The 24,669-nt window shown below is 42.3% G+C and overlaps 2 protein-coding genes across 5 annotated transcripts; both read left to right on the plus strand.

Annotated features, from left to right (window-relative positions):
* Positions 1–5,896: 5,896 nt before the first annotated feature.
* LOC307254994 (kinesin-associated protein 3-like) lies at positions 5,897–14,367 on the plus strand. 4 transcript variants are annotated; one of them, XM_080033585.1, is made up of 9 exons: positions 5,897–6,025; positions 7,891–7,984; positions 8,199–8,356; positions 9,830–9,891; positions 10,017–10,158; positions 12,625–12,669; positions 12,834–12,996; positions 13,326–13,508; positions 14,257–14,367. In XM_080033585.1, exons 1-8 carry the CDS (start codon positions 6,004–6,006, stop codon positions 13,336–13,338), a joined length of 699 nt encoding a protein of 232 aa, XP_079889711.1. In that variant the 5' UTR covers positions 5,897–6,003; the 3' UTR covers positions 13,339–13,508; positions 14,257–14,367. The 4 variants fall into 4 exon arrangements, with proteins under 4 accessions (XP_079889711.1, XP_079889712.1, XP_079889713.1 ...); XM_080033586.1 differs by having other exon boundaries at positions 14,232–14,276; XM_080033587.1 differs by lacking the exon at positions 12,625–12,669.
* Positions 14,368–14,872: 505 nt separating this feature from the next.
* Positions 14,873–24,577, plus strand: LOC307254995 (kinesin-associated protein 3-like). The gene is made up of 4 exons (XM_080033589.1): positions 14,873–14,899; positions 15,719–15,875; positions 17,451–17,535; positions 19,980–24,577. The coding sequence occupies exons 1-4, from the start codon at positions 14,879–14,881 to the stop codon at positions 20,080–20,082; spliced, it is 366 nt and encodes a 121-aa protein (XP_079889715.1). The 5' UTR covers positions 14,873–14,878; the 3' UTR covers positions 20,083–24,577.
* Positions 24,578–24,669: the final 92 nt, after the last annotated feature.

The following is a 24,669-nucleotide window of genomic DNA, read 5'->3' on the forward strand; positions in this document are numbered from 1 at the left end:
GTGGGCCTTTTATAGCTGGCTGCTGTGAGCACTATTGCCTTTGATGTTTGATGTTTCTACCTCCTAATTGATCAAAATGAAAGCTTTTTTCAACTTCGAAAATGCTTACAGCACCTGGTATTCCCAGGCGGTCTCCCATCCAAGTACTAACTAGGCCCGACCCTGCTTAGCTTCCGAGATCGGACGAGATCGGGCGGGTCCAGGGTGGTATGGCCGTAAGCAAAGGCACAGTGAACAAGTGGGCCTTTTATAGCTGGCTGCTGTGAGCACTATTGCCTTTGATGTTTGATGTTTCTACCTCCTAATTGATCAAAATGAAAGCTTTTTTCAACTTCGAAAATGCTTACAGCACCTGGTATTCCCAGGCGGTCTCCCATCCAAGTACTAACTAGGCCCGACCCTGCTTAGCTTCCGAGATCGGACGAGATCGGGCGGGTCCAGGGTGGTATGGCCGTAAGCAAAGGCACAGTGAACAAGTGGGCCTTTTATAGCTGGCTGCTGTGAGCACTATTGCCTTTGATGTTTGATGTTTCTACCTCCTAATTGATCAAAATGAAAGCTTTTTTCAACTTCGAAAATGCTTACAGCACCTGGTATTCCCAGGCGGTCTCCCATCCAAGTACTAACTAGGCCCGACCCTGCTTAGCTTCCGAGATCGGACGAGATCGGGCGGGTCCAGGGTGGTATGGCCGTAAGCAAAGGCACAGTGAACAAGTGGGCCTTTTATAGCTGGCTGCTGTGAGCACTATTGCCTTTGATGTTTGATGTTTCTACCTCCTAATTGATCAAAATGAAAGCTTTTTTCAACTTCGAAAATGCTTACAGCACCTGGTATTCCCAGGCGGTCTCCCATCCAAGTACTAACTAGGCCCGACCCTGCTTAGCTTCCGAGATCGGACGAGATCGGGCGGGTCCAGGGTGGTATGGCCGTAAGCAAAGGCACAGTGAACAAGTGGGCCTTTTATAGCTGGCTGCTGTGAGCACTATTGCCTTTGATGTTTGATGTTTCTACCTCCTAATTGATCAAAATGAAAGCTTTTTTCAACTTCGAAAATGCTTACAGCACCTGGTATTCCCAGGCGGTCTCCCATCCAAGTACTAACTAGGCCCGACCCTGCTTAGCTTCCGAGATCGGACGAGATCGGGCGGGTCCAGGGTGGTATGGCCGTAAGCAAAGGCACAGTGAACAAGTGGGCCTTTTATAGCTGGCTGCTGTGAGCACTATTGCCTTTGATGTTTGATGTTTCTACCTCCTAATTGATCAAAATGAAAGCTTTTTTCAACTTCGAAAATGCTTACAGCACCTGGTATTCCCAGGCGGTCTCCCATCCAAGTACTAACTAGGCCCGACCCTGCTTAGCTTCCGAGATCGGACGAGATCGGGCGGGTCCAGGGTGGTATGGCCGTAAGCAAAGGCACAGTGAACAAGTGGGCCTTTTATAGCTGGCTGCTGTGAGCACTATTGCCTTTGATGTTTGATGTTTCTACCTCCTAATTGATCAAAATGAAAGCTTTTTTCAACTTCGAAAATGCTTACAGCACCTGGTATTCCCAGGCGGTCTCCCATCCAAGTACTAACTAGGCCCGACCCTGCTTAGCTTCCGAGATCGGACGAGATCGGGCGGGTCCAGGGTGGTATGGCCGTAAGCAAAGGCACAGTGAACAAGTGGGCCTTTTATAGCTGGCTGCTGTGAGCACTATTGCCTTTGATGTTTGATGTTTCTACCTCCTAATTGATCAAAATGAAAGCTTTTTTCAACTTCGAAAATGCTTACAGCACCTGGTATTCCCAGGCGGTCTCCCATCCAAGTACTAACTAGGCCCGACCCTGCTTAGCTTCCGAGATCGGACGAGATCGGGCGGGTCCAGGGTGGTATGGCCGTAAGCAAAGGCACAGTGAACAAGTGGGCCTTTTATAGCTGGCTGCTGTGAGCACTATTGCCTTTGATGTTTGATGTTTCTACCTCCTAATTGATCAAAATGAAAGCTTTTTTCAACTTCGAAAATGCTTACAGCACCTGGTATTCCCAGGCGGTCTCCCATCCAAGTACTAACTAGGCCCGACCCTGCTTAGCTTCCGAGATCGGACGAGATCGGGCGGGTCCAGGGTGGTATGGCCGTAAGCAAAGGCACAGTGAACAAGTGGGCCTTTTATAGCTGGCTGCTGTGAGCACTATTGCCTTTGATGTTTGATGTTTCTACCTCCTAATTGATCAAAATGAAAGCTTTTTTCAACTTCGAAAATGCTTACAGCACCTGGTATTCCCAGGCGGTCTCCCATCCAAGTACTAACTAGGCCCGACCCTGCTTAGCTTCCGAGATCGGACGAGATCGGGCGGGTCCAGGGTGGTATGGCCGTAAGCAAAGGCACAGTGAACAAGTGGGCCTTTTATAGCTGGCTGCTGTGAGCACTATTGCCTTTGATGTTTGATGTTTCTACCTCCTAATTGATCAAAATGAAAGCTTTTTTCAACTTCGAAAATGCTTACAGCACCTGGTATTCCCAGGCGGTCTCCCATCCAAGTACTAACTAGGCCCGACCCTGCTTAGCTTCCGAGATCGGACGAGATCGGGCGGGTCCAGGGTGGTATGGCCGTAAGCAAAGGCACAGTGAACAAGTGGGCCTTTTATAGCTGGCTGCTGTGAGCACTATTGCCTTTGATGTTTGATGTTTCTACCTCCTAATTGATCAAAATGAAAGCTTTTTTCAACTTCGAAAATGCTTACAGCACCTGGTATTCCCAGGCGGTCTCCCATCCAAGTACTAACTAGGCCCGACCCTGCTTAGCTTCCGAGATCGGACGAGATCGGGCGGGTCCAGGGTGGTATGGCCGTAAGCAAAGGCACAGTGAACAAGTGGGCCTTTTATAGCTGGCTGCTGTGAGCACTATTGCCTTTGATGTTTGATGTTTCTACCTCCTAATTGATCAAAATGAAAGCTTTTTTCAACTTCGAAAATGCTTACAGCACCTGGTATTCCCAGGCGGTCTCCCATCCAAGTACTAACTAGGCCCGACCCTGCTTAGCTTCCGAGATCGGACGAGATCGGGCGGGTCCAGGGTGGTATGGCCGTAAGCAAAGGCACAGTGAACAAGTGGGCCTTTTATAGCTGGCTGCTGTGAGCACTATTGCCTTTGATGTTTGATGTTTCTACCTCCTAATTGATCAAAATGAAAGCTTTTTTCAACTTCGAAAATGCTTACAGCACCTGGTATTCCCAGGCGGTCTCCCATCCAAGTACTAACTAGGCCCGACCCTGCTTAGCTTCCGAGATCGGACGAGATCGGGCGGGTCCAGGGTGGTATGGCCGTAAGCAAAGGCACAGTGAACAAGTGGGCCTTTTATAGCTGGCTGCTGTGAGCACTATTGCCTTTGATGTTTGATGTTTCTACCTCCTAATTGATCAAAATGAAAGCTTTTTTCAACTTCGAAAATGCTTACAGCACCTGGTATTCCCAGGCGGTCTCCCATCCAAGTACTAACTAGGCCCGACCCTGCTTAGCTTCCGAGATCGGACGAGATCGGGCGGGTCCAGGGTGGTATGGCCGTAAGCAAAGGCACAGTGAACAAGTGGGCCTTTTATAGCTGGCTGCTGTGAGCACTATTGCCTTTGATGTTTGATGTTTCTACCTCCTAATTGATCAAAATGAAAGCTTTTTTCAACTTCGAAAATGCTTACAGCACCTGGTATTCCCAGGCGGTCTCCCATCCAAGTACTAACTAGGCCCGACCCTGCTTAGCTTCCGAGATCGGACGAGATCGGGCGGGTCCAGGGTGGTATGGCCGTAAGCAAAGGCACAGTGAACAAGTGGGCCTTTTATAGCTGGCTGCTGTGAGCACTATTGCCTTTGATGTTTGATGTTTCTACCTCCTAATTGATCAAAATGAAAGCTTTTTTCAACTTCGAAAATGCTTACAGCACCTGGTATTCCCAGGCGGTCTCCCATCCAAGTACTAACTAGGCCCGACCCTGCTTAGCTTCCGAGATCGGACGAGATCGGGCGGGTCCAGGGTGGTATGGCCGTAAGCAAAGGCACAGTGAACAAGTGGGCCTTTTATAGCTGGCTGCTGTGAGCACTATTGCCTTTGATGTTTGATGTTTCTACCTCCTAATTGATCAAAATGAAAGCTTTTTTCAACTTCGAAAATGCTTACAGCACCTGGTATTCCCAGGCGGTCTCCCATCCAAGTACTAACTAGGCCCGACCCTGCTTAGCTTCCGAGATCGGACGAGATCGGGCGGGTCCAGGGTGGTATGGCCGTAAGCAAAGGCACAGTGAACAAGTGGGCCTTTTATAGCTGGCTGCTGTGAGCACTATTGCCTTTGATGTTTGATGTTTCTACCTCCTAATTGATCAAAATGAAAGCTTTTTTCAACTTCGAAAATGCTTACAGCACCTGGTATTCCCAGGCGGTCTCCCATCCAAGTACTAACTAGGCCCGACCCTGCTTAGCTTCCGAGATCGGACGAGATCGGGCGGGTCCAGGGTGGTATGGCCGTAAGCAAAGGCACAGTGAACAAGTGGGCCTTTTATAGCTGGCTGCTGTGAGCACTATTGCCTTTGATGTTTGATGTTTCTACCTCCTAATTGATCAAAATGAAAGCTTTTTTCAACTTCGAAAATGCTTACAGCACCTGGTATTCCCAGGCGGTCTCCCATCCAAGTACTAACTAGGCCCGACCCTGCTTAGCTTCCGAGATCGGACGAGATCGGGCGGGTCCAGGGTGGTATGGCCGTAAGCAAAGGCACAGTGAACAAGTGGGCCTTTTATAGCTGGCTGCTGTGAGCACTATTGCCTTTGATGTTTGATGTTTCTACCTCCTAATTGATCAAAATGAAAGCTTTTTTCAACTTCGAAAATGCTTACAGCACCTGGTATTCCCAGGCGGTCTCCCATCCAAGTACTAACTAGGCCCGACCCTGCTTAGCTTCCGAGATCGGGCGGGTCCAGGGTGGTATGGCCGTAAGCAAAGGCACAGTGAACAAGTGGGCCTTTTATAGCTGGCTGCTGTGAGCACTATTGCCTTTGATGTTTGATGTTTCTACCTCCTAATTGATCAAAATGAAAGCTTTTTTCAACTTCGAAAATGCTTACAGCACCTGGTATTCCCAGGCGGTCTCCCATCCAAGTACTAACTAGACCCCTGCACCAATGTGACCCTTGCACCGGTCTCCAATCCCTCCTAACCCTTTTTCTATTATACAGACCCTGTGGTGTAGAGGTTAATGACGAGGGCTTGAAATTTGAACATTTTAGGTTCAAGTCCCATATCTGCAAAGACATTTTATCCTGCTTAAGTGTCCGAGTGTCTTTATTGCTTGAGTATACTTTAGGTTTCGAAGCACCTCTTATACTCAATCGATCTTTGATTAGACAGTATAGGCTAGTAGCCTATTGGAGTAGCCTAGCCTATGTAGAATGTAGGACGCTATTATGGCTTTACGAACACAGACTAACAATGTTGGCCGGATTAAGTAGGACATCCGGGTACTTCTAACCATCCTAAATCCTGCCACAAGAATCGGGACATCCTAAATCTTTTTTCTACATACTATAGTAGACAGTTTGCGATTCGGAACGGAGGGATGGTAACTTGACAGTAACACTAGCTCAGTCGGGGTATTTAACAGAGTTTAGCCATTCAGGCAGCCGCTGCCACTCAACCGGATACGTAGTTCAAACGGTTAGGATTTGTTTACCAGTTTGTGCCAATTATAGTTACCAATCTGTTCAATTGAGGCGGGTATGTTTACGCTGCACCAGAGGCGGGTATGTTTACGCTGCACCAGAGGAAATGCTGCCTGACAGTCTCAATGTAGGGAAATAACGAAATCAAATTATGGATCGGACTCCATGTTTGTAGTCCAAGTTTGCTACTATGAAAGTAGTGCTAGCGATTATTACACGGATGTATGGTCGTGATTTCGGGGATTCATTCAATGTGATCAAGCTATTCAGATCATTTTTAATCTGAAACATTACATTTGTCCAAGATGCAGGATGACGCGCGCTACCTCAAGCGGTGAGACTTTTCAAAGATAACAATATTGTATCGTGATATTGCTGGGTTAGTTCATCTTATCTTGGTAAATAGTAGCTAACTGACGTTAGTTTATCTAGCTAACATTGCTACAAAGCCTTCTGCACGTTAATAAAAATGAGAGTACTTCTGCTCCATCTTTAACTCACACTTTGGATGAGAGTGGGGTTATAACATTGCATCGTATGTAGTCAGCCCTGATGTGTGCACTTCTCTTGCATGGAGAGAAGCTCAAACCAGGTACCGTTTACACTTTGGGTAATTTAATGTATTTTGCTCGCCAGGAACAGCGAGCATCCGGTGTTATATAATTTATGAGTTTTTCTTAACCCCTATGACCCACCAATTAATTTGGCATACATTTAATCCCTACATGCAACACATACTTTTACCAAATGCACAACCAGTGAGCTTGCTTCCACAATCATCTCTCCAAAACCGCCCCTACGAGAGAGGGCTAACGAATGCAGAGTAGGGAGCATCTATATGCCTACAAACAAACAACCTGTGTTTCCCGGTGGATTTACTCAATGCCGAATCTACCACAAGGTCATACAAATCATTATAAACGTGTTTACATTTCCAGACGATCAATTTTTCCAGTGATAACACACAATGCCATTTAACCGACAGATTGTCAAACTGGGTATGGCATTGCCTCCATATCTGCAATATCTGGGTTACAGCTAATATAGCTAGCAAGCTACTATGAGACGTCGACCGATCATCTGCTGAGCTAATTGTCTGCCTCCCGTTGAATAGGTTAAGTGTAGTTTAACGCTAATATATGACTGTGTTGACTGCACATTTTTCGACCCTTTTTGGACAAATATGTCAGCCCGTTAACCAGCGAGCACAGCCATGTTCGTCTGGGCGTGTCTTCCTTTAACGTCATTGTTGTGGTTGGTGGCGTTGTTGACTTCACCATGAATGTAAAACGCAAGCCCAAGAGTTATTTAACATGTATTTTAAAACGAGTTCACTGTTGTTTTACAAGTTACTCATAAAAGGTTAAAGCTATAGTACTTTGTAACCTTGCTTTTTGTTGTTTATTTTGTGACACCTCTCTTGCAGAAAGTGGTCATTGCAGTCTTTTCTTCTGCAATCCCCCTTTAAAATTAAAATTGTCTGACATGCAAAGCAACACCCCCAAAATCAAACCAGGGTTGCTTGAGCCTGGAGTATATTTTTGAAAGCAATAACAATGTCATCAGAAACGGTATTAATTCATCTGAGCATCACCAACATGTTATGATATAATGTGTCATTACATGGTACATGTGTGACTAATTGCATTCATTCATTGTCACGGATGACCACAAGCTGAAAATAAAACATTTCTCGATTATTTCAGCCATGATAATGTCAATGAAATTTCCCGATAGGGCTTACGTTACAGCTTTATTTATAGCTAGAGATTTACAAACAAAATGTATTCAAATAATACTCAAGTAATTGTTCTTGCGAAGGCGGAATCATTATAATTTCATTATGCAGATAAACCAATAATTAGCAAATTTTTATCCAAAGCATGTTTTTGCTTTTCATTTTGTTGCTAGGGATACATTTCCAGTTCCACGTCACTGCCTGAGTGAGTGCCTGGGTCATTCTGACTGAATGTAGGGGGGAGACAGTAGCCTAGGGAATGAAAATAGTATTTAGAGAAGAAATCACAAAAAAAAAAATTTGAGTGGAAAATAATATGAATTACAACATTGTCATTTTTTAAACTGAAAGTCTTACATAGTACAGCTTTAAATGTTGGAACTATTGTTTACTTGACTGTCTGTTCATCATCATCGTCCAAAGCAAAGTGACTGATGACAGTTTGGACGTCCATCCTACAGAGAAGGCCCTGGTGGTCCACTATGAGGTGGAGGCCTCTATCCTGGGAGAGGGCGGAGGTCATATGCTGGGTGAGCGCAAGGAGGGACAAAAAATGTGAGTGTACTGTTTGGTTTTTCTCCACACAACTCTCATTCTGTCCCACCCACGTCCCTTTGGGGCTGTTGTTCCATCTCTTCTTCCTCATCCTCCACTTAAATTAAAATGGAGTTGATACAAGTGTGTCATTGAACTCTCTTTCACAGGGACCGTTCATATTGTACTCACCCTCTACCAATGTCCTCTCTTTCTCCCCATGCCCCTCCTCCAGTATCCGTGTGAAAAGTCTCTCTCCCAGCACAGATGTGGGAGCTTTGGCCAAGAAGGTTGTGGAGGAGTGTAAGCTCATCCCTGCTTCCCGCCTGCCCCAGGTGGAGCAGCTCCTCTACTACTTGCAGAACAGGAAATCATCCCCAGTGGAGGGCAAAAGTCAGTCATGTCACCAGGTTCACACTTTAGCCTAGGATTCCGATCAAAATTCCATTACAAACCTAAGCTTCATTTTACACTGAGCAGCACAGTTCGGTTCGGCATGGTTCTGTTCGCTAGGGCACAGTAACCATAGATTTAATTTTTAAATTTAGAAGGGACAGCGCATATTGATAAACATGAGCACCAAAGTTCAACATGTAAATGTGCCAGATTTAGCCATGCAGGCTAATTTTCACCTGTAGATCTGGCTTCCCTTTCCACTGGCGACAGTACCCATACTTGGTCGGCGGGGTTTTGCTGGACAGCGATAGTCATGGTCCCAATATACATTCTATGGGTCAGGGGCCGGTTTCCTGATAACGTTCTCTCTTAGCGAGCTACAAAGACTCATATGTTATGACTTACCAAAGTTGTTTACCTCTGTAGTCGTGGTTCCCGAACGGTCTCTTAGGAGAAACCCTCCTTACGTCGTTCGTACACAGCTGAAATCGATTGCTCAGAGTTTGATTTTACATTTCCTGCTCATTTCATGCGCAGCTACATGACAACACTAAGCTATATTATAAAACGTATTGCAGTCTTTGCGAATAAAAGATTGCTAGAAATCCTTCTAGGCCAAAACATTTATTTAACACTAGAAGCGCCAGCGTTCTCTATATATGCTGCATAATCAAATCTACCCGTGCATTTCTAGTGTAATATAAAGTCATAAATTAGTTTGTTTAATCATCATCTGTGTTTTGGACCTCTTGTTTTATAATCTAAGTATCTTTAAGAACACTAATCACGTTTCGTGGTGGGTCAGTAAGGAAACTGAAAGTAGATATAATATCGCCAATAGCCTATATCAATAAAAACAGACGGCCAAAACAGCGTCCAAATGAGCTAAAATCCTAAATACAATAAACAGTAACATGGCACACGATTTTGTCGACCAATCAACGGACTGCAGTGTGTAGCTCCACCCTTTCGGGGCCCTTTGGGGCCGCTTGGTAACCCAATGGATGGGTGACAAAAATAGGTGCGGCACGGTTCGCTTATTTTGGTGTCCTTTCCCGCATTTGACAATGGATAATCAAATAAATGCATGCTGTACCGTACCAAACAGAACCGCATAGTGGAAACAAGGCTCTTATGGCTAACTTCAATTTATTTAATTCAACCTATCCTTATTATTGTTTTCACTAGAGGGAATCCCTATCACCCGATGCCCCATTGAATGCTGTTGTTTGGCTCACATGAACACATGGAACACTGTAAAAAAAATTAAATGATGAATGGCAGAGTGTTAACCAGTGTATTGATTAGCCATGTGTAATGTATATATTATTGAAGGCACAAAGATAAGATGTATGTGTGTATAGTATAATGAAATCGTACAGTATATTAGCCAAAGCTTGACGTTTTCAAGGCAGTGCAGTCCTCCTGTAATGTCCTCATCATGGTTTGTCTATGTTTCTATGTCACCAGTGGAGAAGAGAGAGAAAAGAACAGTGAAACCCAGAGAGCTGACACCGTTTGAGGGAATGGAGGTGAAAGACTACAACCCAAAACCTCTTCAAATGTCATCTTGTTGATTTTTTTTTTACTGGATTAGCCCTTGTAATTTGACCCTCACAGTGAACATTTGTGTCTTTGTTTATGTGCGTATGTGTAGTTGAATGAGGAAGCCAGTATAACCAGAGTGGAGGATTATGTTGAACTGCTCTATGAAGGCGTGCCAGAGAAGATCAGGGGCTCTGCTCTCATCCTGCAGCTCGCCCGCAACCCTGATAACCTGGAGGAGCTGCTGCACAACGGTATCATTTCATGTTACATACAGTCAAGCCCGAAATTATTAATTTATTATTGATCATTAATTTGTATTAATTCATACCCCTGGCACATTTTGACTAAAAGTTACTTTTATTTAGCCAGCAAGCTTTTTCTTGATTGGAAATGACACAGGCTTCTCCCAGAAGATAATAAGACGACTTGACACTTTTTGTTCAATTGCAAATAAAAGATGAAAAATACTTTTTTTCCACAATGATGCCTCTTGTACATCTTCTGGGAGAAGCCTGTGTCATTTCCAATCAAGAAAAAACTTGCTGGTTGAATCAAAGTAACTTTAAGTCAGGGGTATGAATAATTTCAGGCATGACTGTACATATAAAGCAGCTTGTACCAAACACCTACTTTTACATGCACACTTAAAGCTCACATATTATGCACTTTGCTGTCAATTTTATATGGTCTAAGTAGTCCCTGATACTTATTTTTTTAGATGTTTGATGAAAAACCCGTTCAGATCATTTATTGTAGCAAGCCTCTATACCCTGATTGTCCTCTGGTCTCAGGATGACCTATATTTGTGCGATCTGGCTGGCCCCTCCCACCTCTCTGCCGGGCTTTCTTTATATGTCCATGGGGCTCTCCCACCGTCTCTGCCGTGCTCTCGCGATACTAGAGAGATCTTCCCATCCTTTGTCATGTTAAAAACGAGTCATTTTCAGACTGCTGTGGGGAATATAAACAGCGTGTTATCAGCAACACTTGGTGCTACAACCGAAGCTACATGGGCGCTAACGCTAAAAATAAGACTCAGACGATAAAATAAACTAAAAATACCACTAAAATCAGTGAAAAAAAATATCTTCAAAGTTGACTTCCACACTATTAAGTTCCAATCCTTTGTCCTGTTAAAAACGAGGCATTTCCAGACTGGTGTGGGTAATAGAATTATGTTTTTATGAGCAAAAGCTGAACGCTTGTCTCGAAGCTAGCTCGGAAGCTACCGGCTAAAAATATCACACAAATCAGTGAAAAAAATATCTTCAAAGTTGACTTCCACACTATTAAGTTCCAATCCTTTGTCCTGTTAAAAATGAGGCATTTCCAGACTGCTGTGGGTAATAGAATTATGTTTTTATGAGCAAAAGCTGAATGCTTGTCTCAAAGCTAGCTCGGAAGCTACCGGCTAAAAATACCACACAAATCAGTGAAAAAAATATCTTCAAAGTTGACTTCCACAACATTAAGTTCCAATCCTTTGTCCTGTTAAAAACGAGGCATTTCCAGACTGGTGTGGGTAATAGAATTATGTTTTTATGAGCAAAAGCTGAATGCTTGTCCCAAAGCTAAATAGCTATACACCAGTCAGGCAAAAATACCAATAAAAACATTTCTTTCAGTTTCACTGTTTGAAAAAACCCACAAGTAGCTTCCTATCCGTTGTGTTATTAAAAACGAGGCATAGACTGCTGTGGTTAAGATAAATTAGTGGAGTATGAGCAAAAGCATTCTGTGTTGGTGTATGTAACATTCAGGCTGTAGGCTACTATGGGCATCTTGTCGCTTAGCGGGGAAAGCAACATGGCTGTCACTCGGAAAATTTTCCATCGGATCTCGGGGCCGTGGACCAATAAGAAATGGGGGGGGTGGGGTTATCATAGACTACTGCTAATGTGGGGGGGTAAGCATGGACATATAAAGAAAATATGGGGATGTGGCTGTGCAGTTTATGACGTCATAAACCGCGAGAATTCTGAACGGAGTATATTGGGGGGAGGGGTGGGGGTTTCAGAAAAGGGGAGAGTGAGAAAAGGAGAGATTGTTATTTTTTTTATATTTTGGAAGTCTCTAGGCACACCGTGGATCCATGGATATGTTGGAACACATTTAAAAAGTGCATTTAGCATAATATGTGACCTTTAAATAACTCAATAGTTAAAAGATGTGGCACATTTTTTTGCCATTTGCAGCAGTCCCTATGCACCAGAGTATTCAGAGATGTACCTGTTAATGGAAAACATTGATTCAAGTTTAAGGAAACCTCTTTAAGTTCTTGGAATATTCTGATATCTTCATTTTTTTTTCTAAAGTATGTTAACAAAAAGCAAGCTGTTTCATTTGACATTTGCTTTTCACATCAGGCTCAATTTTTCATGGACTGTGTAGTCATTAAAACGAATACACCTGTGTGGGAACCATAGGCTGTGTACAAGGCTACATTTCTTAAAGAGACCCAGCAGCAAGTTGCACCAGACGAAAGCATGTTTGAGGTTTAAGAGAGAAAGTAATTATGCACAATGTTTTTACCAGTTGAAGTTACCTTATTAATAAATCAACAATCGTTTCTTCCATACTTTTGTGTGTGTGTGTGTGTGTGTGTGTGTGTGTGTGTGTGTGTGTGTGTGTGTGTGTGTGTGTGTGTGTGTGTGTGTGTGTGTGTGTGTGTGTGTGTGTGTGTGTGTGTGTGTGTGTGTGTGTGTGTGTGTGAACAGGAGCGGTTAGCACGGGAGTGTTGACATCTAGAATCTCACCACTAGGTGACGCCAAAATACTCTGATATTACACACTTTAAGCACCATATACACTACTATCTCTTAGTCTGCGTAACATCTATCCAACACAGGTGTGAATCATTTAGGACAACATTTGCATCTCAGTGTTTGATGGCATAATCTTAGCATGTATTTGTGTGATTGTTTAGACAGTGCAGGCTACCCAAACGTTGGTGCTGGAACAACTGACTGGGAGTCTGGAGGCTCTGAGGGACGAGTGTCGTCAGACAGCGTCAGCCAATCAGACACTGATCAGATCCAACCTGGACCAGATAGTGTCCTCCCAACGTTTCCTGGAGGAGAAAGTCAGAGGTACACCACATTAAACTCATTTAAAATTTGTGGGAAATGAACAAATTTGACTGTTTTTAAAGGGATGGCACAGGCCATATCTGGTGCTACAATCTAAGTTTCCAATCTGATAATAACCCTTCACTAACTTTCTAAAGAAGTCTATGTTAAACAGCGTGTGTGTTTTATGTTAATCTGTGTGTGTGTGTGTGTGTGTGTGTGTGTGTGTGTGTGTGTGTGTGTGTGTGTGTGTGTGTGTGTGTGTGTGTGTGTGTGTGTGTGTGTGTGTGTGTGTGTGTGTGTGTGTGTGTGTGTGTGTGTGTGTGTGTGTGTGTGTGTGTGTGTTCCAGCGTGTATATGTGAAGAGGCAGAGAAGGTGTGCAGTGAGGCCGTTAACACCCTACATGTCCTCCATCCTGGAAGCGCTTACAGAAAACATAGGTGCAGGGATTCAGGGGATGAGACACACACTGCACACCCAGATGGACTCGGCCTTCGCACACACAAACGGAGGCGCAAAGGAGACAAAGAAGGTGAGAGAGACTTCTGTGTGAGTGTGTGCGTGTGTGTGAGAATATTTTGAATAGTCTAGGTAAATGTGGGAGCCTTAAATCAAGGTCAAATCAAAAAAGTTTTAATGTGGGTTAAAGATCAAAATCAGTTAATATCTCCACGATCCTCTACCTGTCTGTTCAGTGTGTGTGCTGAGAAAAAGATCCGGTGTTCACAGCCTAGGCTCTGTAAATGGGCATGTTGACAGCTATAGTGTGGCCCCCTTTGTTTAAATCCTAGTTTACAGTAGTTTTGACAAAAGAGTGATTTTGACAACTAAAAAAGCTTCCTCCAGAATCACTTACACCACCAACATGGCTCCAACAGAGTCTATGATTAAAAGGGGTTTACAGATATGTTGTTGCAAACCTGAGCTGAAAGTGCTGATACTTAGTTCAGTCACTCTTTGTTTATTAAACTAATGGTGGTGTGTGTGTGTGTGTGTGTGTGTGTGTGTGTGTGTGTGTGTGTGTGTGTGTGTGTGTGTGTGTGTGTGTGTGTGTGTGTGTGTGTGTGTGTGTGTGTGTGTGTGTGTGTGTGTGTGTGTGTGTGTGTGTGTGTGTGTGTGTGTGTGTGTGTGTGTGTGTGTGTGTGTGTGTGTGTGTGTGTGTTCTTTTGCTTCTCCAGGTAACACACAGACACACGTGGCACACTTCTTTTCCCTTACTATGTTACGTTATTCTGCTTCCTCCTTTTTCACGTAGTGCGCCTCTTCTCCTCTTCCCCCAGTTTCTCCCAGTTTCATGGAGTGGTGAGTCATTATGAAATAGGTGCTCTGTGTTTGGCCGTGGAAGAGACATGATGTGTGGCGCGAAGACCTGCGCAAGAAAAACAAGGCTTATATCCTTTTTCTTGTTATTGTCATTTGGTCTCTGTTTATTTTCCTCAATTTTCTTTTTTTAGCATTTATAGAACAGTTTAGAGAGACAGATGAAATGGGGCAGAGAGGGGGAATGACATGCGGACAATTACTACGGGCCGGATTCGAACCCGTGGTCCTTCTGAGGGCTGAGCCTCTATGGGGGGTGCTCTAACCCACTACACCATGAGCGCCGCCCCCCCCCCCCCCCCCCCCTTTCTCCTAAATGTTCAGTACTTTATGTGACTCAGTGTTTGTGTGTGTGTGTGTGTACACAATTCTTTGCCTTGACTTCCTATCTTTTGTGTACGTGAGTCGGCGCCAGAGAATGGCTTTTAGAGAAGGGACCAGGACAAAGCTCAAAGAAAATTTCAAGGCCTTCTGGCTAAACAGGAACAGCTGCTCAGAGGTAGGCTGGCCTCTCAACTCTCAGAGAACAATCTTCTTCTCATACAGTACAAGAGCAGATTTGGTGTTCTTCTTCACCGTGCAATGTTGATGTACCATTTAAAGGTACAGTGTGTATTTTTTGTGGACTTTTTTTCAGAACAGACCTGGTTAAAAAGGGAATATGATATTCATACGTATATTTTTTTATGCTTCTTGTACCCGATGACCCTACAGTATATTACACACCATGCCTTTAAATAAAAAAACATTAGAATGTGCATTGCTTGGCATTTCCCAACAACAAATGAACTCCCAAAAATGTGAGAAGCAGCTTTCGCTCACAGTAATGTTTCACCCCAAGCATTACTGGTATGCCTGGCTACATTAAGCATTCACCAAAAGTGTGAATCAGCGTTTTCTAGTATTCATTTTAATACACCTAACTTGCCATTCGAACGGACCGCGTCACTTGTCTGAGTATACATGGCCTTTCAAATATTCGATAAATGGCCGAAGCATAGCTGACTCCGCTATGCTAGGTGGCGCTGTAGCCCTTTCAACAAGTGGTTATAGAGCTACGTCCGGTTCCTTTATGGCAACAACACTACTATTTATTACGTTGTCTCCTTCTACTTCCTTGTGAAATCCTCCACAGGGATTCTCGAGCAAGCGCAGAACGCAAACTCCGATATGAGATATGCAATCCTGTATACATGCAGGTAGAATGCCGACTATGAACGAGTTATCTAGGTGTTCTTATCCGACTCTGCTTGTCCGTTAATGTGCCGATTTGTGTGCGAAGTAGATTGGATAAAGGTGTTTACATGCATTTTACAAGTCCTGTTGAAGTCTTATTCGTTTATTTACCCGATTGTGAGTCTGCATGTAAATGCACTGATTGTCTGTAGCTTATTCTTATTACTTTCCCCTTTACTCTTCCAGGAGTATGATGAGGAGTGGGGGAGGAAGATTCAGTCAGAGAAGTTCCGTTTCCATAACAACCAGTGGTTGGAGATGGTGGAGAGTTGCCAAGCCGATGAGTCTGAACCGTATCTCTATGACAACGACAACGACAGGACCGATCTATTCTATAGCGCAGGTACAGCAACACACGCACACCTACCTCTTCAATTTCCTTAGTTTACTGTTTATTGCACATATTGTAAATAATGTTCTTCTTCATATTGCACATGTTCAATATATTACTTTCTATACTGTTTGATTTTGCCTCACTTTTGCACTATCTAGATCAGGGGTTCTCAAACTTTTGATAGCTGAGGGCCAATTTAGGAACCCAACATTGGACCGAGGGCCGCCGAAGAAAAAATAAATAAAAAATTAAATCATTTCAATGGCCAGGTTGCGTCCTTACAGTATACATGTATTGGTCTGCATCCAGTAATGTGTAATTAACATATTTTAAGTAATTAATGAAGGGCTAGGTTTCATTTCAACATTGGGGGTACACATTAAAAGCGGAGGTCTGGGGGTAGTCCCCCAAGAAAAATTTGAGGTTCAAACACTTCATTTTGTGCATTCTGGTTAATTTTTATGCAGTAATTTGTGTCTTCTGTATTATTTATGGTGGACATGTTAAGGAAAAGACAACTAGCTCCCATTGACGCAAATCTAATGGAATATAAATCAGTAAGGCACTGAGGCATTCTGTATTGCATTCAAATATTTATTCTACTTTATTGTTCAAAACTTTCTGCACATTGAAAACGTATCACCTTTTGGAGTGTTTTTTTGTAGGACTCACTACTCATGAATCATGATGCAGCAGCAGTGTTAACTATTATGACACTATACATTGGAAATAAACAGGGTGGGCTATCAGCAGTCAACTAGGCAGATAGTTCCATGGCTATCAGCAGCTAGCTAACGTTAGCTTGTTAGCTAAACTTTAGGCAAAAGAGTTAGAAACCAGATAATGTTAGCATCCATCCTTAGACACTTGACCTAATCGAATTCACCTTGAAGGTGAGAAGGTGCATCGTATTGGGCTTAACAAGCTCACTATCTAACAACTGGGACCACTACACTGCCTGCTGCACTGCGGGAGGCTGACCAGCCGTCTGCAACGAGAGGCAGTGGCCAGCCGAACGTCGGCAAGTTTAAGATGGTACGGTCCAATTTAGGGCTGTTATTATTAATAATTGGGGAATGAATATGAACAATAAGGAGGGATATTTAAGTGTTTCGAACCCTGTACTGTTTTTACTGTTACGGGGGACGCATCCCCTCCGTGCGTTTCAATTAAAATTGAAAATAAATAAATATATATATAGGGGAGAGTGGCCTAAATTGTGCCACCCCTTGTTTCTACACTCAACAAAAATATAAACGCAACACTTTTGTTTTTGCTCCCATTTTTCATGAGATGGACTTAAAGATCTAAAATTCATTCCAGATACACAATATTACCATTTCTCTCAAACATTGTTCACAAATCTATCTAAATGTGTGATAGTGAGCACTTCTGCTTTGCTGAGATAATCCATCCCACCTCACAGGTGTGCCACATCAAGATGCTGATCTGACATCATGATTAGTGCACAGGTGTGCCTTAGACTGTCCACAATAAAAGGCCACCCTGAATGCTGACTGAGTGCTGAGGGAACCACTGTATGCTTTTACACAGTCTGTTATCCGCATGTCGATATGTCTTTAGATGGAATAACTCCAGCAGACGGATCAGCCAGTTCGGATTTCTTCAGCTACTTACACACTCAAAATGGAGACCTGCTTCATACAGGGTGAGTCAATAATGTGACTTCATGACAGCCGTTTGACCACAATATAGAATCACAATTCTTTTTCCTGTCCGAATAGTCTCAGTTTGGGTTGACACAACAGTCCTTGTTCATTTTACCGTATTACATTGCACCTAGAACATATTAGGTTTATCTTGAGTGATCAACTGAAGCCATTTTCAAAAATATGGTCACCTTTTATTTTGTTTCTTGATCAACACACATTTGAACATAAACACAAAAATCACACATACAGTAGTCCTGGATGGGCAGGTTATCTATACTTTTTTTTCTGTCTTTTCTTTTTTCTTTTTCCTCTTCTTTACCTTATACTATGCTTGGGAAAAAAATACAAAATGTAAACAGTTCCCTGGTGCATATACAGTCCCCTCCATAAGTATCGGAACAGTGAGGTCAATTCCTTTATTTTTGCTGTAGACTGGAAACATTTGGGTTTGACACCAAAATATGAATATGAGACAATAGATCAACATTTAAGCTTTCATTTCCAGGTATTTACATCTGGATCTGATACACAACTGGGAAGATAGCATTATTTGTAAAGGAACACCACATTTTTAGGTGAGCAAAAGTATTGGAACAGATAGACTTAAAGTACATTAAAGTGAATAAGACTTAATATTTTGTTGCAAATCCTTCGCTTGCAATAACTGCATCAAGCCTGTGACCCATTGACATCACAAAACTTTTGCATTCTTCTTTTGTGATGCTTTTCCAGGCCTTTACCGCAGCCTCATTCAGTTGCTGTTTGTTTTGGGGGGTTACACCCTTCGGTCTCCTCTTTAGCAGGTAAAATGCATGCTCTATAGGGTTTAAGTCTGGAGATTGACTTGGCCAGTCTAAAACTTTCCATTTCTTGCCCCTGATGAACTCCTTTGTTGTTTTTGCAGTTTTTTGGGTCATTACCTTGCTGCATGATGAAGGATCTTCCAATCAGTTTGGTTGCATCTTTCTTTAAATTGGCAGACAGAATGTTTCTGTAGACTTCTGAGTTCATTTTGCTGCTGCCATCATGAGTTACTGTGTTGTTGTCAAGATGAACCTTTACCAAAGTGATGGAAAGGCTAAAGTTTGGAGAAAGAAAAGATCTGCTCATGACCCCAAGCATACAAGCTCATCTGTGAAACACGGTGGAGGCAATGTCATGGCTTGGGCTTGCATGGCTTCTTCTCGGATGGGCTTATTAATCTTCATTGATGATGTAACACATGATGGCAACAGCTAAATGAACTCAGACGTTTACACAAACATTTTGTCTGACAATTAAAAGAAAGATGCAACCAAACTGATTGGAAGATCCTTCATAATGCAGCAAGATAATGACCCAAAACACACTGCAAAAACAACAAATCCCTGAACCCTGAGTTAATCAGGGTCAAGAAATGGAAGGTTGAAGGTCAATCTCCAGACTTAATTGCTATAGAGCAGGCATTTTACCTGCTGAAGAGGAGACTGAAGAGAGTAAACAAACAGCAACTGAATAAGGCTGCGGTGAAAGCCTGGAAAAGCATAAAAAAGGAGGATTCAAAAGTGTTGTGATGTCAATGGGTCACAGGCTTGATGCAGTTATTGCAAGCGAAGGTTTTGCAACAAAATATTAAGACTTATTCACTTTAATTTATTTTAAGTCTATCTGTTATCTCAGCGGGTGATACGCTCGGCGGAGAAGGTGATTGGCTGCCCCTTGCCCCCCCTTGGGGCCCTGTTTAACAGCAGGGCTCTGGGGAGGGCCAGGAAGATCATGGCTGGCCCCGTACACCCAGGCCACGGTCTTTTCGCCCAGCTCCCTTCAGGCAGGAGGTTGCGGTCAATAAGGACTCTTAAAAACAGACATTTGCACAGCTTCTTCCCCACGGCCATCCGACTACTAAATGCACTGCCCCCTCCCCCCTCAGTAACCTAATGGTCTGTTGTTATACACATACTTGATCTCTTGGCACGTTGGCACTTCTTATTGATTATATCATTTATTATTTATTCATTTTTGCACTATATATGTTGGTTTGCACTGTCTTGTCCTGTCTTGCACCTGTCCTATTGTAATCTCCACTGTACCAAATCAAATTCCATACATGTTCACATGTCATGGCAAATAAAGTCTTCTGAATCTGAATCTGAATCTGAATCTGTTCCAATACTTTTGCTCACCTAAAAATGTGGTGTTCCTTTACAAATAATGCTATCTTCTCAGGTGTGTATCAGATCCAGATGTGAATACCTAGAAATTAAAGCTGAAATGTTGATCTATTGTTTCATATTCATATTTTGGTGTCAAACCCAAATGTTTCCAGTCTACAGCAAAAATAAAGGAATTGACCTCACTGTTCCGATACTTATGGAGGGGACTGTAAATGTCAAGACATATGCACAAATGCTTTCAATAGAAAAAATGTGAAACACAAATTTGACCGCATTTGTTTTTCCAGAGATGGCAACGACGTCTTCGACCAGACCAGCTCATCGCCCAGGCGGCCTGCTACTGCCTACAGCTTCCGCGCTGATGAACAACCCTTCTATCAGTACTCATAGACACACACACACACACACACACACACACACACACATGCCTGTTTAACTTATACACTTCAGGACGTTGCGTCATCTTAAAATCATTCGGCATTGGCCACTGTTATATCTTTTTAGATTCAGCTTTCACTGCGAGTATGCCTCATGACTTAAGGCATAACTACTGGTCACAAAGGCTTTATACACTGCCCGGTCCCAAAAAGAAAATCGCCACCTTGATTTTACTAAGCAAATAGGCAAGAGCCCTCCATCGGTTAAAAACTGCAGTGATTAATATGTTTCAGTTTGCAACAAGTTATTTAACCCCAAGTGATGCAGTGAATAGCTTCGTATTTCTTAATCAACCATGTCAGAAGACATATGCTGTGGTTTTGGAAAAGATGGATCTCTGTTTCAGAGGGGTGAAATGATTGGCCTGCATCGACTATAAAACAAGCAAGGAAATAGCTGAAACTACTAAAATCATGTTAAGAACTGTCCAACGCATTATTAAAACCTGGATAGAAAGTGGTGAACCATCATCTTTGAAGAAGACATGGTCAGAAAAATATGTATAAAATATATGCTATGTTTAATAGTGAAAGTAAGAGCATTTCCACAGGCACAATGCAAAGAGAACATAAGGGATATGTACGGTGGCGCTGAGCATTCACCAAATAAAAAAAAGTTTCACTGCAGGATCTCGTAATTACGAGATAATATCTCGTAATTACGAGATAAGCATCTCGTAATTACGAGATAATATCTCGTAATTACGAGATAATTATCTCGTAATTACGAGATAAGGATCTCGTAATTACGAGATAAAGATCTCGTAATTACGAGATAAGGATCTCGTAATTACGAGATAAGGATCGCCCTCTCATTCATCAATAACGATGTCTGTGTGTGTGTATTTGTGTGCAGACGAGGTGAACCTAGCCATAGGAAAACGTAGGCAATAGCCTTGGTTTCCGGACTACAATGGGCCCCATAATCAATAAACTTATTTTAAATATTTGTTTAGGCTACTGTTCATTCATTAATCAGCGATCGCATCGGGTAGGCTACTGAGGGACACACTTTCGGCTTTACGCCCGTGATCAGCTGCTGAGGTCCGACTGGGCTTTTCTCCTGAATAGTCCCAGTGACTGCATATCTGCACAAAGTTGACATGGCTATCATTGTCATGCCCTCCTTGTAGAAAGTTCTTATGTGTTTGTATGAGTCATGGATTACACCGAGTTTAACGACTGCATTTAATCAAAGCATTCAATAAAACTGCGTTCCGATACAGTAACAAACAGGAGGTAAAAGTGAACTAGCCCACCGGGCATTCTGATTGGATGAGGCAACACAGTACGGTGGCTCCGGTGGCTCATAATGAACAAACTGCATATACAAAGTGAAAGTGTGTCCCTCATTTCCCAATGCGATCGCTGATTAATGAATGAACAGTAAACAAATATTTAAAATAATTGTATTGATTATGGGGCCCATTGTAGTCCGGAAACCAAGGCTATTGCCTACGTTTTCCTATGGCTAGGTTCACCTCGTCTGCACACACACACACACACACACACACACACACACATCGTTATTGATGAATGAGAGGGTGATCCTTATCTCGTAATTACGAGATCCTTATCTCGTAATTACGAGATCTTTATCTCGTAATTACGAGATACTTATCTCGTAATTACGAGATACTTATCTCGTAATTACGAGATCCTTATCTCGTAATTACGAGATATTATCTCGTAATTACGAGATCCTGCTCTGAAACTTTTTTTTATTTGGTGAATGCTCAGCGCCACCGTAGATATGGACTATACAGCTGTGTAGCCTTCAGAAAACCACTTAAGTGGGGCTTATCAGGAAAAAATGCTTCAATTTGCCTGGGAATATAAAGATTGGACTCAGGAGCAATGGAAAAGGGTTAGGGTTAGGGTTAGGTCTGATGAGACTGATGGTATGTTCCAGACCAGAGTGATGGGTGCATCAAGGTAAGAATAGAGGTGGAAGAAGTGATGCTCCCATCATGCCCAGTGCCTACTGTACAAGCCTGCGTGGCAGTGTACAGTAGGATCTGGGGTTGTTTAAGTTTTATTTTATCAAAATGTGCCGTAATCAAAGCTAAAGATGGTCTAACGAAATATTTGAGTGTGACTTTTTCTTGGGCCGGGCAGTGTATAATAATAGTGAAAAGGGCTGAAACGCCACCACTTCAGAAAGTGAACTAGTTAGTGACTGAACTGCAGTCCTTTTCAGTACCCATTTCATTCATTTACCATTATGTGAAACAGATAGGTAGATAGTCCTAACTTGCTTACTACCTTGTTATGGTGAGTCCTCACTGTAAATGAGTTTAAAGAATGTGAACATAAGTCTTAAGTTGCATGTACATTTTTGCATGTATTAACATTATAATTGCTATGTTGCTAACTCAAATTCACTTTAAAAACACTTAGTATGTATACGTACATTCCATTGTTTTATGGTTTGAGATCCAACCCGTTGAACTCATGTGACACTATGTCAACACACTAACCAAGGAGTTAAGTTACACAGTCAATCCATTAACATCCACTACAATGTACATAGCTTTCTTTGTCTATGGCACTGCAAAATGGCCTCAGTGTTTTGTTGGTGATCCTTAAGACTAGGGTGCTTGCTTGTACACTGGTAAGCTAGTCTGAACTTGGGTGCAACACCAAGAAACTGTACCAGGGTCTGCCCATGTGAAGTGGTCGAAGATTGGTTACAGTTAAAGCAGTACTCCACCAATTTAGCATGATTAACATAGATAGTCACTGCAGAAGAACTAGAGACATTCTCTTTTCATTCAATATGGTGCCTACGTTACCCACAATGCACCGATATTGGCATTTTTACATTGTTAGCAAGAAAGCAGAGATGGGTGAGCCTCGTTGATGTATTTGCAGGCAGTAATATTTACAATATTTACATATTAGAAAACACGAGTACGTCTTCAGAGTGGCCAGTTTCTTGTAGAAATCACTATTGGATTTTTTTTACAGTTAGAGCTATGGAGGGTTACGTTGAGCCAGGTTGTAACACTATACTTACAGTGACAAATCAGCTTTAAAACTGTGTGTGTGACACTTCCTGCTGCTCCGTTGCTCTGTGTGTGATTGTATGTTTGTGAATCAAAGTAGAAATACTGTATATGGTGCCATGAAACGAACTACATAAGAAAAGGAGGGTCAAACTAACATACTGTATTTGCATGAAACTAACAGTTTGCTTCATACTGCACTATTTATAGGAATATTTGCAAATATAGCTAAATGTTGATTGATGGTTGTGTGTTTTTTTATTATCCTAAGTTATTGTTAATATATATCAGGGCTGTACGCTTATTTTTTTAGGTGGTAGCACTGGTGCTAGCAAGCAAAAAAAATCAGTAGCACAAAAATAAATTCAGTAGCACACAAAGTATGATCGAAAACTTGCATAACCTTAACCCATGCATTTCGCTCTAATTACCTTTTAGCCTGTCATCTTGGTCTCATTTGAAACTCTCAATTAATGTCATATCCTAGTGTGTGCAGTAATAATTGTAGAAAAATTAATAGGGGTGCACTGATTGTAATTTAGACAAAATAATCTAACCTGCCTGCCAATTGCAATTTTTTGCTGATTCAGAAATATTTCTCCCCATAAAATTAATATATTTTTTGTATATACATATCATTATTATATTCATAATAATAAACATTTTTGGTAAATGTCCTTCTGTTAATTAAAACCTAACTTTAAAACATATAGCCTATTAAATAAATAAGTATACATATTGGTACAATTTAGGATAAGTTAAATAGGTTGTTGTGAATGTGTTGGGAGTAGTTCTTCAGTGGCTTATCAGTTATTTCAAACTTTGTTTAAATAGACTACTGTTGTTGACTGCTCTCTGCAGCTGAAGCAGTTGATTTTCAAGCTAGCGCACTGCAGGGCTGTGAAGCACGAACTTCCTGTTCTTACCGGCTTCAAAAAAGTCAACTCACGTTTGGCTAGTAACATGCTTTTAATGTGAAGGCGCACAGGAAATGTTTTGTTTGCACACGCGCTAACTTAACTGCGTGCCGTCTCCTTCCGGTTATTACCGTTGGTGAAGTGTAGACGCTAGGTCCCGAGCACACATCTTTCACCAGCCAAAGTGGAGGGTGGACTCAATAACTTACTTGCCTAAGACTACATTTACCCGAATTTGGAGAGTGTTAATGTAGAGCCCTCTAAGCAGTGTTGTGCAGCACTCCTCTGTGTCTCAAACAGACAGCATCTGCTCATTAGCACTCGTGCGAGTGTACTTGTATTCATCATCGCACGTGATCAATTTCAGTAGCAAATGCGATCAAAACTGTCGCACTGTACAGCCCTGTATATATATATTATTGTGTTTTTATATGATTATTGTTATAACAATTTTATTGCTAACACGACACTGCAAACAAGCAAGTACTGGACTATAGGAACACTCCTTCGCTCTCAATGTATTTCATCCATAGGTTCTTTAATAAAAATATAATCAAACAAAAAACCCATGACATTTTTTATATGTTGAAATCTGCGTTGTTCTTCTTCCAGCCT

The sequence above is a fragment of the Ammodytes marinus genome (genome assembly GCF_949987685.1).
Source record: "Ammodytes marinus genome assembly, chromosome: 9".
Taxonomy (NCBI): domain Eukaryota; kingdom Metazoa; phylum Chordata; class Actinopteri; order Uranoscopiformes; family Ammodytidae; genus Ammodytes; species Ammodytes marinus.